The 13760-nt window shown below is 39.3% G+C and overlaps 1 protein-coding gene across 3 annotated transcripts in view; it reads right to left on the minus strand.

The window, feature by feature from the left end:
- Positions 1-13760, minus strand: part of nova2 (NOVA alternative splicing regulator 2) — a 60073-nt gene that overhangs the window by 17037 nt on the left and 29276 nt on the right. For all 3 annotated transcript variants that reach the window (XM_077565196.1, XM_077565195.1, XM_077565194.1), the window contains one exon: positions 2099-2265. In XM_077565196.1, the coding sequence (XP_077421322.1) occupies positions 2099-2265 (167 nt within the window). The remainder of the gene's footprint in view (positions 1-2098; positions 2266-13760) is intronic.

The raw sequence follows: 13760 nt of genomic DNA on the forward strand, positions 1-13760 counted from the left end.
CCGTTGAACAGCTAGCATGTTTTAGTCTACAAGTACTTAAAGGGAACATATTGTAGAAAAGTTACTTTTCATGTTAGTATTCAAATAATTGTCTGCCTGTGTCCACCCTTCAAATGTGAAATTAAACATGAAAAGTCGATCTTTTGTTATCTGACCCTTACAGAAAAAAATTACTCATTTACATAATCCTACCCGTACACTATTTTTAGCTTTTAACAGAGGGAGAAGCCTCCTGTCTCCCAGGACGATTTATCAAAAATGTGCAAAACAAAGTACACCTTTTTAATGTTATTACACATTCTCTACTTTGGCGAGCTAATAGCTATGCTAGCTAGCTATACTAGTCAGCTATTTTTAGTTTGTTATGGAGGGAGAGGCCTCCTATCACTCTAGGTGCCATTTAGCCAAAGTGGGTATTATAAACAACTCAATTTGAATGTTGATGAAATTTAGCAAGCTAATAGCTACTCTTGTAAGCTATTGCCTGGCTTGTCATAAAAGGAGAAGGTTACTGTCATTGAAGACTAATTGGCTGTAAAGTGTAAAATGAGCTATGCCATTTTAATGTTCTTGTAAGACATTTTATGCTCTAGAGAGCTAATAGCTACGCTAGTTTGCTACATTTAGCTTTGTCACTCTTGGTACTATTTAGTTGCAGCAGGGTTATAATAAACTAGACCATGTTAATGTTCGTGTAGGACATTTTCTGCTTTAGCAAGCTAATAGCTAACCTGGTTAGCTATGCTACTTAGTTATCTTTAGCTTGTAATGGAGGGAGAAGCCTCTTGTCTCGTTGGAGACTATTTATAGCCGCTCTCGCTCTCTTGCGCGCGCACACACACACACAGACGAATAATGGAGTGTGTTGAGTCTATTTCAAGTGGTGGCTAAAGTTTCTTTTCATTCATGTCGACGGCGGCGAGACGAAAGCAAAGGGGACACGTTTTTCGTGATGATTGATAGGCGGCGACCGCTCTTGTTAGCCGACAGCCGCCACCGTGACCATCAGTTGGTGTTAACTGAGATGATTTACGAGGTGCACAAATTCCTTGATTTAACCTTGACTGCGGGGCCACAAATTGTTGACGTGCGTATTCATGTAATGCTAGTGATGTATTTGTGTTTAATTGTTAGCATGTTAATGTTGATGTCACTAGTCAGGTTCAAACCATCAACAAACTCACTAGCTTTTTGCATGTAGCATGTTTGATTCGTTACATGTCCAAACCATCGACAAACGTATTAGCTGTTAGCATGTAGTTTTTTTGTTTGACGATGTGTCCCCATGAATCCACTACACTAATTGACTAAGTGTAATTGGGCTGTTTGGCGATAAATTGCTATTTGCACCAGGGAAAATGCAATGGCCGCTGGCTTTATGGGGACATATGGTTAAATTAGCAAGTGAAGGCTTTGGTGGGAACATCCCCTGTGGGAGTCTCGGCGTATCCACAAGACTCCATTAACATCACAAAAAGTAGCTAGATTTGTTCTAATCGTGTTAGCATCATTAGCCTCTAACTGCTAAACCGGCCTTTTAATTATACACGTGCTGTTTATGTGAGTGTGTGCACCCTTTGGCAGACCTGATCTGTCAATAGACACTATTAGTGCCAGACCCGACTAGTCGATAAGCAGCAATCATGAAGAGAGAGAGCTAATGGTCAAGTTAGCGATCAATGAGAGTAATTGCTAACTTGAGCAGGGGCCATTTTTTTTGGGCGCGCGCGCATGTCTGCGTGTTTTTTTTTCTGACTCGCGCCAGCACGCCGTCCTCAATCTCCTCCCTTCACAATCACTTCCTGTTTCCTGCCCCTGCTTTCCCGCCAGACTTGAGGTTTCAGTTTTGACGCCTCGCTAACACACTCCCCGCTATTTGTGGGGAGAAAAAAGGCTTACACACAGAACGAAATAGACAACACTAGAATAGACTAGTAGAGATTAAATAGACTAGTGGAGAACGTGTGACAGTAGGTTAGAATAGTTAACTAGACACGAACAATAAAAGACTAGAATTGACGAGAACACTAGATACAAACTAGACTGTAGACAGCAACACAAAAGTCTAGAACCCCAACTAGAATAGTCTAGCACAGACCTGTTTGATGCGGTCAGGGTTGACGGTGGTCTGTGGTTGTAAGATGCTGACGGGTTCGGACTTCTGGCTGCTTTGCGGCATCTCTCGTACTTTCTCTGCGATGAAGTCGTGGACGCCATTGAGCGCCTCCACCGTGCCCTGAACCAGACATACCCGCTCCGTGGTGCCTGCACACACAAACGCAACAAAGACACTATCATCATCAACTTTTGTATTCGTGGGAAATTGGCTCTTGAACAATTTATGCATGCAACCATACAAAGGAAAAATCAGTAGGAAGGGCCAGTGATTACAAAATAAGTTTGGTAGACTCGTCGAGCACGAGTAGACACAAAAAAAGTCCCAGGAAGCCATGCACAAAAAGACGTGAATTCTGCCATTTTGGTTTGAAGCTGCTATTTTAGCCTAATTTTCCAGGGGTCTTTCAAAGACCAACTTGCCCTATGAAAGTCAGTGTTGTGACTTTGAACCGTCGACTTGCTAGTGTGATGAAAATGTGGTGAAGCTCATATATGTTGAGGATGGATGGTCGGAAAAAGGCCAGGCTAAGAATCAGGGATGTGATTTGACCAAAGTGAAATTATCTGAAAATTTAGCCGGGGGTCTGGGGGCCGCTGGCACCCAGCTAGGTCCAGGGCAGTGCCCTGGTGGGGGGACAAGGCCCGGAGCTCATGGGTTTTCCGTGTTTTTAAGTACTTTCAATGCACTCACATGACAAAGAAATAGACAAAACAACAGCATAAATTTTCAATGTTTATTGAACTATCCCATATAAAATGGCAGTTTTAGTCAACTCAAAATCAGTCACATTCAAAAACATTGGACTGCCTTTGCTTTTAAAAACTATCACTGAGAATATCATCATATCTAACTAATGTGATTACTAAGTTAACACATAAATAATGTTGAAGAGTTCAAATTTCATGAACAAATAATTGTATCATGACCAAATAAAAAGTAACTCATATTAGAGCATACCACAAATGTCTTTGTTATAGCAGAAGATGTTATCTGTCGGAGTCACAATGAACTACTAAAAAAAAAAAAAAAAAAAAAAAAAAAAAAAAAAAAAATTAAAAAAATTTTTTTTGGGGGGGAGATAAAAAAAAAGCGGAATTCCGCGAATTAGCGGAAAAATCACATCCCTGAAGAATCCAAGCCGGAGCTGCCGCATTATTTTAAATTCTGCAGCGTTTTCATCGACCCGCCTGCTTGTCCCTTTACGGGACGTCGACAAACATGCGTCACCGTTAGCATTTGAGCAGTGACATGGCTGCCAGTGTGTGTTTGTGTGTGCGTGTAGGAGACACGGAGGAGGAAACTGGGCCTTGCCTCTACCCGACAGCTGGTGCCCTCTGGGTAATCTGCTCTCGTCCAATCGGGAGCAAGGATTAGCAGGCCATTGTCTTGGCATGAGTATGTGTGTGTTTGCCCGTGCGTGTGTGAGAACGGGACACTGTCGGGGGAGCTCGACGCCAGGCTTCAGCACAGCTGTGCTGCCGCATCTTCATGCCGACCATTCCCCCCCCTCAGGGACCAGCCACTAATCTAATAAAGTCATTCAAATCACTAAATTGAATCAATAACGAATGATTAACATAATTAAATCATGCTTAGTGGCTCGATTGGCAAGGTTGCTTTGATTCACAAGCTCAATTAATTCTCAATTTATTTGTATGTCGAATGAATTTTTGCTGCATGCTCCTTTGCGAGTGTTCTCATTTTACAAGTCGTTTTGAGTGTCACGTCCTGTCCTGCGCACGGTGACCATGCGGAACACTCATCATCATCATCATCATCATCATCATGAAGGCTGCTTTTTATTAAACGCCTGCTCATATGACTCAGTCCTTCCTCCTCTTTCTCTTCCTCCTCCTCTTCACCTCCCTGATGACCCCAAAGCTTCACTGCTGATTGTATGAGCGCTAATATGCTAGCACGCTAATAATAGTGGAACACGATCCATTTGGCATGACACTGCTGGATTCTTAGTCGTTTTTATTTCAAAACTCAAATATTGTCCCCACTGGAAAAAATGTCAAGTGAATTCTGTGACCATCGTAAAACCTTTAATTGCTTAGGCAATATTTGGAGTGAAAATTTAATTGTGGCACAAAAGAAAAGTACTAATATATCAAAGCAAAACTACTCACACTTTTGCGTCTTCAATATTTTAGGTTCCTCTGTATGCTAACCATGTTGCTAACTACTAGCAGAAACTACTGTCATGTGACTGCCAGCCCCCCAAAAACACAACTTACAACTAACCACAGGCAAGACAGTGGCGCTCACTCTGAAGCTAGCCACCATGCTAATGCTAGCAGCCATTTCCAGCAGAAGATCCATGATGAATTGTTTTGAGCAGCGTTAGCTTTCTTCATCGTTGATCATTCATTATTCATAATTAAGGTTTGCGAGCACAAACATAAACACTCTCTCAGTAAAACAAAATGGAGCCATTAGGATCGTCATCAAAATGAAAAAGCTCCACTCGGTGTTTCTCACGGCGTCCACGCAAGTCACGTTCCCGGAAGTAACAAACGATGGCGCTAAAAAAGAGGCGTCCATTACTTTAAGCTCATTAAGAAGATCTCCTCAAGGTGGAGGATTAGCCGGCGTTAGTTGGCTACCTTTGATCGCATCTGACGGATTAGCCGCCTGTTAGCGACGCCTTCTGCTAAACTCCTCATCCTCTTCCTCCTCCTTTACTTCCTTCCTTGCTTCAGAAGTTTCAGAATGCGAGTTTGTCTTCTGTTTATTTACATAGGTGTAGATAAGAACATTTATGTTTTTGGCTGTTGTCTACTTTTACATATTGATTTGGGTTGTCACTTTTTTAGAAAAAGTATTCTGAGAATTAATCTATTTTGTCTTATTTCTAGAAATATGCAAATTTAGAAAATTGTGCTTTTTTAAAATAATTATTTTTGTAATATTTTTATTTTTCAAGTTTTCTGGGGTTAAATCTGTATTTCCCCTCTATAGAAATAAGACAACAAATCTTTAAAAAATGAAATAATAATAAAAATAAAAAAAGTTTATTAAGGAATAAGCGGTTTAGAAAATGGATGGATTTGCAGTACATTTTTCTAATATTTTTATTTTAAAGTTTTTTCTTTTCCTGAAATACGCAAACACATTTAGCAAACAGTACTTTTCTTCAGAATTTATTTTTCTGGAATTTTTATGTTTTTTCTTCTTCTTAAAAATATGACTTTTTTCTACAAAATAAACAATTTATTAAGCTAGAAAACAAGATTTATTTCTTGAAAAACACTTTAAAAATACACTTTAAAAATACACTTTTTCTTACACAACTAATAAAAAAATGAAAAAAATCTAGAAATATAATTTTTATTCTAGAGTATATAAAACATTTTTTAAAAGATGTAGAAAGATTTTGTTCTAGAGAATATACTTTGTTCTTTGTAAAATAAGACAATTTAATAGAAAAAATACTTTTTCTTTTTACTACATGTAATATTTTCTCAGAAAATTTGTTTTTTAAACTAGAAAATGTGACCTAATAATGAAAACATATTTTTTTCCTGCTACACATAATTTTTTCCCACAAAAATGACTTTTTATATAATACACATTAAATGATTTGTAAAAAAATAAATAAGTAATAATTTTCAAGAAATGTTTTTAATTTTCTAGGGGTGGGGTGGGGGGGTGAGTGGCTTCTTTAATAACAAATATGACTTTGGGAAACGTTTGCGCCAACAGTGTTTAAGACCCTGAAAAGGCAACTAACATCACATGACACATAAAACCTGATTGGATGGAGGCCGTCTGCTGCTGTAACCGTGGCGACAAACTCCCATTCTCAAACTGTGTAAATGTACCAATTGCACTCGCACACACGATTTTATGCAGCTGCTGGTGATGTCATAAGAGTGTGTGTGTGTGTGTGTGTGCGTGCGCGATCATGTGCTGATGTAATCATGAGCAGGAAGGAAAGTTGGACGTGTTCTCGCTGAAGTCTTATGCGGATGAAAATGTGATGGTTGCCTTGGAACACACACACGCACACACACACACACTTGGGGGTGGAGCTCAGGGGTACAAATGAGGGGCCAATTAGGAAAAGGCCATAGAAAAAGTGACGGCTGGGGTCATTTTAGTGGTCTGTACAAGAAGAAGAGAGGAAGTGAAATTCTTTTGCTGTGGCGTGTGCACCTGACAGTTTCCACATGTTGCTGCATGTGTGCGTGTGCGATCAACTTTTATCAAAAACAAATAAAAGGCTTTGCTACTTTCTACAGTGCAAGGACCCCCCCCCCTTTAACACCCCCCCTTTTTTTTTTCATGTGTCAACAGCGTGAATGTAAAGAATAAAGGCAAACAAAAGAAGCTGGAAGAAAAGGAGAGAATTCCTCCCCACTGATGTCACCTTTTCATTTGCTGCAGCTGCTGCCTCGAACCCCCCCCCCCCCCCCCAATATACAAACCAGTCCCTCTTAAGACACCTACAAGCCCCCCTAAATTACCATAAGGCCCTTGGAAAAGAACATTTAAATGAAGTCTGTAAAAGTCTCTTAAGGGCGCCATAATAACAATAAAGTTGACGGAACGGTCATGGTGGATATGTCGACAATGTCAATGAGCATAGCAGAGACCTCCCCCAAGGCCAATTAGTTAATAAAAGTGAGTTAGTATTTCCTAGTTAGTAAAGAACGTTTATCTGATAGGAACCTTTTTATTCCAGGAAATACATATAGTTTTTTCGAGACACGATAATCACCCGATTTTTTTTTGTCTTTAGTTGAAAGCAAAAAAAGTGACATATAGCGCTACGTTACTATGTTTGTAGCAGATACAATTGTGAACAATTCTTCCACAAAAAAATCTTCAAGCTGTTTACTGCTACTCTGTTGAAGCATACTGTTAAATTAATTCATTTTACTTAATTGGTCTGGCCCTAACTTCAACTTGTCTCAGTCGGATGTTGACTTCAACTCATGCGCTCCTCCTCCCCCGTTTCCCATCACACTCAGGACGTCCCCCTTACCCTCACCCCCCACCCCTGGAGACCCCCCTCATAATCTCCCATGATTCCCTTGTGCTCTTTTATTTTGGAAGCAGGATGTCTGTTGTTGCCCCGAGTGACCGCACCGGTGGCGAGCAAACAACTCGAACCCCCTCCCACTCCCGACAGCCCTCCTAAATCTCGTGTTATACCTGCTGTCACATCAATGTGAAATCTGCCTAGCGACAAGACACAGTTGAGGATGTTTTAAAAAATATTTTTTGGATTTTTTTTTTCAAGAATATTTTGAAAGAAAAAAAAGTTATTTTAAGATTTTGTATATTTGAGGAATTTTATTTTTTTTTTTACGGCTAGTATATTTTAAATATTTTTTTAGGGAAAAAGTGGTTATTTTGTATGTAATATAATAATAATAATAATAATAAAAAAAATATTTTTTCATAGTTAAAAAAAAGTAAACTATCTTTGAGGAAAATTTGTACACTGTATTTAAAAAAAAAATTTTAACGAAAGTTTTTGAAGAAAATTTATATTTTTTTAGAAAGAAGCTGTAATTTTTTTAGAACTTTAAAAAGAAAACAATTTAAAAATTTATTTATTTCTGAGAAAGTTGTACATTTTTAATATATCTGAGAGAAATGTTTTCTAATTTAAGGAAATAAAATTGTGTATTTTTTAAGAAAAAATATTTTTTGACAAATTATTTTTAAATGTTTAAAAAGAATGTCAAAAAAAATCTTAAAAAATCACTTAAGGTTTGAAGTTTGAGTAATTTAACATTTTATATATATATATTTTAGTATTTTGAAAACAAAATTTGCATATTCATGAGAAAAATGCTGAAAATTCTGATTTCAAGAACATGTTTTAATAGCTAATACAGGTTTCTCGATGGCCACAATTCAAGCCTAGAACCGACCATTTGCATTTTCCATGGAAAAAATGTAGATCTTTGCTCTTTGCTCACGGCTGCTTATCTGAGCACACACAACTATATATACACGCCTAATCACCCGCGGACTCATCTGTCACACACACGGGCTCAGTAACTGGACCTGGTGTGAATTCCTACCCAAACCAAATGAGTTGAATGATGTTCTGATTTTACTCGCACATTGACGCACGCACACATAGTGGTACCACAAATGGACTCTCGGTGTTGCGAGCTAAATGAGAAAAATGGAGCAAACAATAACGTAAATACTGTGATGCCCTCGCACATGGGCAAGGAGAGCCGCAGCCGCCGATACAATTTCAGTCGCTGGCTGAACGTGATAAACGCACATACAAAATGAAAACACAGGAAGCAACTGTAGGCCACAACCTAACAAGCTCTTGACATCACTCAATAGGCCACGCCCCTAAAGACAAAGTACCAATGAATTGCCATTATGCAAAACTTGTTTGGTATCAAGACAAATGAAACAAATCCCTGAGCAAAGAGCAGAAGTAGCTTTCAATAAAGTTATGGAGGTGAAATTTCAAATTTCTGTTCATCTTTTTTTTTCTCCTTTCTTTTTTTTATGGCTGTCTCGCCCATGCCTCAAAAGAAGTGAAAAGTTCACGCCTTTCCAGCCGAGTGATTTACGCGTCCTTACGCTGACTCGAAGTTGGACAAGACGCGCCAAACTTGCCGGCAGGAATGCGGCGGCTCGCTCGCAGACACGTTTCCTCTTCCCTCCCCACTCGTCCACGTGCAACGTTTGCTTGTTGTCGCTCACGCCGCCCTGCAGAGGGCCGCGCCGGGTCACCCTTAGCGCGCTGACCTTCTGCGCGCGTGCATATGTGTGCGTGTCTTTTGTGTCATCACACACGCAAGCGCACACACTCCATAATAAGAGTGGCTGTCTGCAGCTCGTTGAGCGTTATCTCCCTCGTCGGTGTCTAGTGTCGCACAACTGTAATAATGGACTCGCACCTGTCTTTCCACGGGCCGACATATGCGCGCGCGCACACACGCACACACGTCTATTCCAGCGTCTACGCTTCTTGACATCCCAAGGCCTCAAAGTTATCTTAACATTCCCCTATAACCTCATCTCTAATGCGTGCATGTGTTTCTATCTTTGGCATTGAGTGTGTGCGTGTGTGTGTGTGTGTGTGTGTGTGTGTGTGTGTGTGTGCGCGCAGCTGACAGGACACAGGGGCAGTCACATGGGGGGGGGGGGGGGGGTGAAGAGTTGGATTTGGGGGGATTGCAGTCTGTAAGGTCGAGATAGGGGGCTTAAAACAGCTGACACTGTCCACCACGCACGCACACAAAGTACACGCGCACACACACACACAAACCAGGAAACATGAATGTTCCATTACAAGTCCACTGGGCCGAACGGAAAAAAACAATTTAGCAAACAAAAACACAATTTTTCAAAATGGCATTATCTTGGATCGTCTGCTTCAATTTTTATTCAGGGTTTTTCCTGTGTACGAAATTCAGGGGCGGCCGCCTCCATCTTATTTGCTCGCCACCTCCAGCCTGAGTGACTGTTAATGAATGAATGCTTTAACGTGAAAATAGTCAAATTCTTATTGGAACTATTATTCTTATTATTGAAACATGGAATTATTATATGTTGCCTGTAAAAAATGAAAGCGAGTCAGCTGAATTTACACAATACATGTATCGGTCACCGCTGTGATTACCGATACCTTAAAATAAGACTGGTATTGCCACTGATACCGATACCTGGTATAGTCAGGATGATACCACATCTGCCTCAATTTGAGCTACGATGTAACCTGTTATCATATGTAATATATATGACTTGTGGTTTTATTTCTTAACCTTATTATTATCATTATTGTCTTCACTTTATTTCTGTGATTTAGTGTTTATATTTTTTTAGATTGAGTTTTTAAAAAAACTTTTTTTTCCCCCCCCTTTTGTACTTTGTACAACCAGTTGACGCCAGAACATCATGTAAATTCATAAATTAGCGTCTATAATTGGTGGTCCGGGTTCGAAAAAAAAACAATGACGCAGCATGAAATGGTTTACATTTTGGCGTGGAAAATATGCGCACACACCCCCGCCCACAAACACAGGCCAACTGTCTAATTAACTTATTGAACGACTTAATGACTCCAAACTAAATATAACAAGGATCAAATATCTCCACAAAAGTCTCGCACACACTTTGGTGCGCACACAAGCACAGCTGCTTCGCAAACACCTCAACAACATTTTAACAAGTTCACACCCGTTTGAACCCGGGCCTCCGCTGGAGCCTCGCTCCCCTAAACGCGCCATACCGTGACATCGCGCATTTTACGACGTGTTGGTTATGACGTGGCTAACAGTTTGTTAGCATCTGGCTAACATGTCAACACTGTGTAACAGACAACAGTGCATCCTTTTTTCTTTCTTAGGTTAGTAATTTTTTGTTGTTGTAAATTTGCAGACTACAAAGATCATTTTCATGCTCTTATGTGGCTATGTATGTGTGTACAATTTTGAAGAAAAAAAAATTGGAATACGGCTGTAACATAAAATGTGGAAAAAGTGTAACAGTGTAAAAAAAAAAAAACGTGAGAATTTAGTACATTTTACAAAAATGTTAATATTTCTAGGAAAGAAAATTTTATAATTTCATATAAAAGACATTTTTAATACACTTTCTGAAGACTTAAAAATCATAAATGGTCATTGTGTTTTAATTTTATTTTTTATGAATTTTTTGATGGGTGGGGGGGTTGTTCTAATAAATCCGATTGTTTTCATTTAATTTAACTATTAATATTTGAATACAAGTTATACATTTTTAATATTTTTGGGAGAAACATTGTCTTTTTTTTTGACCATTTTGTTTTTACCTTGAATTTACTTTTTTTTATGAATATATATATTCATATATATATATATATATATATATATATATATATTCATATATATACATATATATATATTAGAAATAATGCTTATATTTAAATTAAATTAAACAAGATTCTTTCTGCGATTGAGTGCAAAAAAAGCCACACACAAAAAACATTTTTTTTATAACCCGCACATATCACGCATACTAGCGAAAACAATTGCGACTATTTATGATTTTGCACAACCTCATTTAATTGTTTAGCAATTCAAGATACATCCAGCCTCCCTTTCATTTGAAACCACATCGTCAACATCAGCTTTACAGATGCTACGTCCAAGTTACCACTGACAAGCTATGTCAGCATAAACAACACGTTGACGCCAATGAACTGAAATCATATTTTCAGCCTCCAAAGTCCAACTAAAATCGGATGTTTTCCAAAATGTGTTGCCATGATGACACCCTACACACACACACGCGCACACACACAAACACAGGCATGCACGCACACACCAATGAAGACGTCACCTTTGAGTTGCATAACGAAGGTTTCTTTTGCGCAACTTGTACAAAAAGTGCATAAAATGAGTTTGTGATTGGCTGCTTTAATAGCTCGCTGACCTCCGCACGCACGCGCGCGCACACACGCAAGATTTACTCAACATGTTTGCTGGCCATGGAGACCGACATGCCTGCTCCTTTACATCATCTTCGTCAACAATCTGGTCCCCATTTGTTCCAGGGTGTGTGCGTGCGCGCGTGCGTGCGTGTGCGTGTGAGTTTCACGTAGGTATGAGGGGCCATCAGGGACATAATATAAGATTACCTCTCATACGCGCACAAATGAAACATGCACACACAGTAATCAAACACTCACAGGTACACTACTAAAGCTCTCACTGGATTTTTTTGCAATACGCATATGAGACATTCTCACACACACCACTAAAATACTCTCACACGAATATTGAAACACAGACTTACTGGAATGCTCTCACAGGCACTACTGGGCACACCTACTCCTGAATTTCGCACAAAAATGAAACATTAACGAGCACTACTAAAAAGCTGTCACACACTCAAATTACTGCATAAATGCTCTCACACGTTACTGAAAAACTGAAAATGCTCCTACACTAACTACTCATGCACAAACTACTGAAATTTGTCATACATGCTACAAAAATTTTCACTCATATGCACTCCCGAAAAACTCACACATAACTGAAACACACACTCACTACCAAAAGGCTCTCACACAATCCACTGAAATTGCTCTCGCACTCGCTAATAAAACACTCTCACAAAGACAGTAACTTAAATGCTCTCACACACTACTGAAACACTCACACATAACTGAAACACACACTCACTACCAAAAAGCTCTCACACATACTTTACTAAAATGCTCTCACAGTCACTAATGAAACACTCTCACACTTACAGTAAGTGAAACACTCATGCACACTACTACAACACACTACAGAATTTTGTTTTGCTCACATTCTCTACTTAAACACAAACTTCAATATGAAGTATGTGAGAGGATTTCTGTAAAGCGTGTAAGAGCCTTTCAGTTGTAAAAGAGATAATCGTAAATTACTGTATGTCCCTGCTGGCTTTTGTGTGCAGCAGCTGTGACATTGACACACACACTGAATGTCACAACATCCTCACTGCTTCTTCCCTTCCAAAAAGAAAAAGAAAAAGTCGGACATGACATTCTCAATTCCAAACCAAGAAAAACAAAAGCGGCGCTTGGTGCCGTGGACTTTCTCCAAAGCGTCTTTTTGCAGGCTGCCGAGCCCAGAGCGGAGCCATATTGTTTCACTTTGTTGGGCGCGTGAATCATCGACCTGGACGTCGCCAACACAACTTTTTGGAGGATGATGTCATTGCTGCAAGTGACCACACAACTCCCAACATGGACGCTTGTTAGGAACGTTCTCCTTGATGATGTTTTCTCTCACAGCCGACCTTGATAATGTATTCGTACCTGGATTGCATATGAGCTTCAGTTTTGTAGTTCCTTTTCTTTTTTTATTTCGCGTTTGTGAGTTTTGTAGGTCCTTTTCTTTTTTTTATTTTGTGTCTGTGAGTGCATCGTGGGCTGTGGCTCTCCTTGCCCACATGTAAGGGCATTTCAGTGCCTCAATTGCTCCATTTTTATTTGCTTCACTCAAAGTTTGAGGTGCGCTGATTTGTAACTTCGAAAACGTGTATGTTGGGGCACTCTTTCGGTTAGAGTGCCGATGATCAATTGACAACTAAACGATGAGCAAATTCCGACAATCTTTCTAATAATCATAGTCATTGTTTCGAGGCATTAAAATTTCGCAAATTCTCAGACTCCAGCCTGTAATTCTCGGTAATTCTCAGATTTGTGTATTTCTTCATGAAATCAGATCAATCGTCTGCGTTTACTCAAAACAGCATTTGCAAACATCTGCTTTGACTTTGGAAAACAAAGAGCAAATCAGTCAAGTTTCAAAACGGTTGGTAAGCACATCATCAGCAACTCTCTGTGTGATATTAATTGTTGTTTATTAACAGTAATTAGGAAAATATGATGCTGTCATACATTTCAATGCAAAAGAAAATGTTATCCAGGGGCGAAGGCCAAATCCATCCATCCATTTTCCGAGCCGCTTATTATATTGTACTCATATTTTTATAATAGACATGTTTCAAATGGTATGCATACTGTACGTACATATGTTCTATATTGAAACATGACGAATGTAATCCATACAGTATACAGTATGTATACATTACCCCCCCCCCCCCCCCCCACACACACACACTATTTAAAACAGGGCCCAGAAGTCTTGTTTTCAACCAAACACCCCCAAAA

This window comes from Vanacampus margaritifer, chromosome 5, assembly GCF_051991255.1.
Source record: "Vanacampus margaritifer isolate UIUO_Vmar chromosome 5, RoL_Vmar_1.0, whole genome shotgun sequence".
NCBI classification, from domain to species: Eukaryota; Metazoa; Chordata; class Actinopteri; order Syngnathiformes; family Syngnathidae; genus Vanacampus; species Vanacampus margaritifer.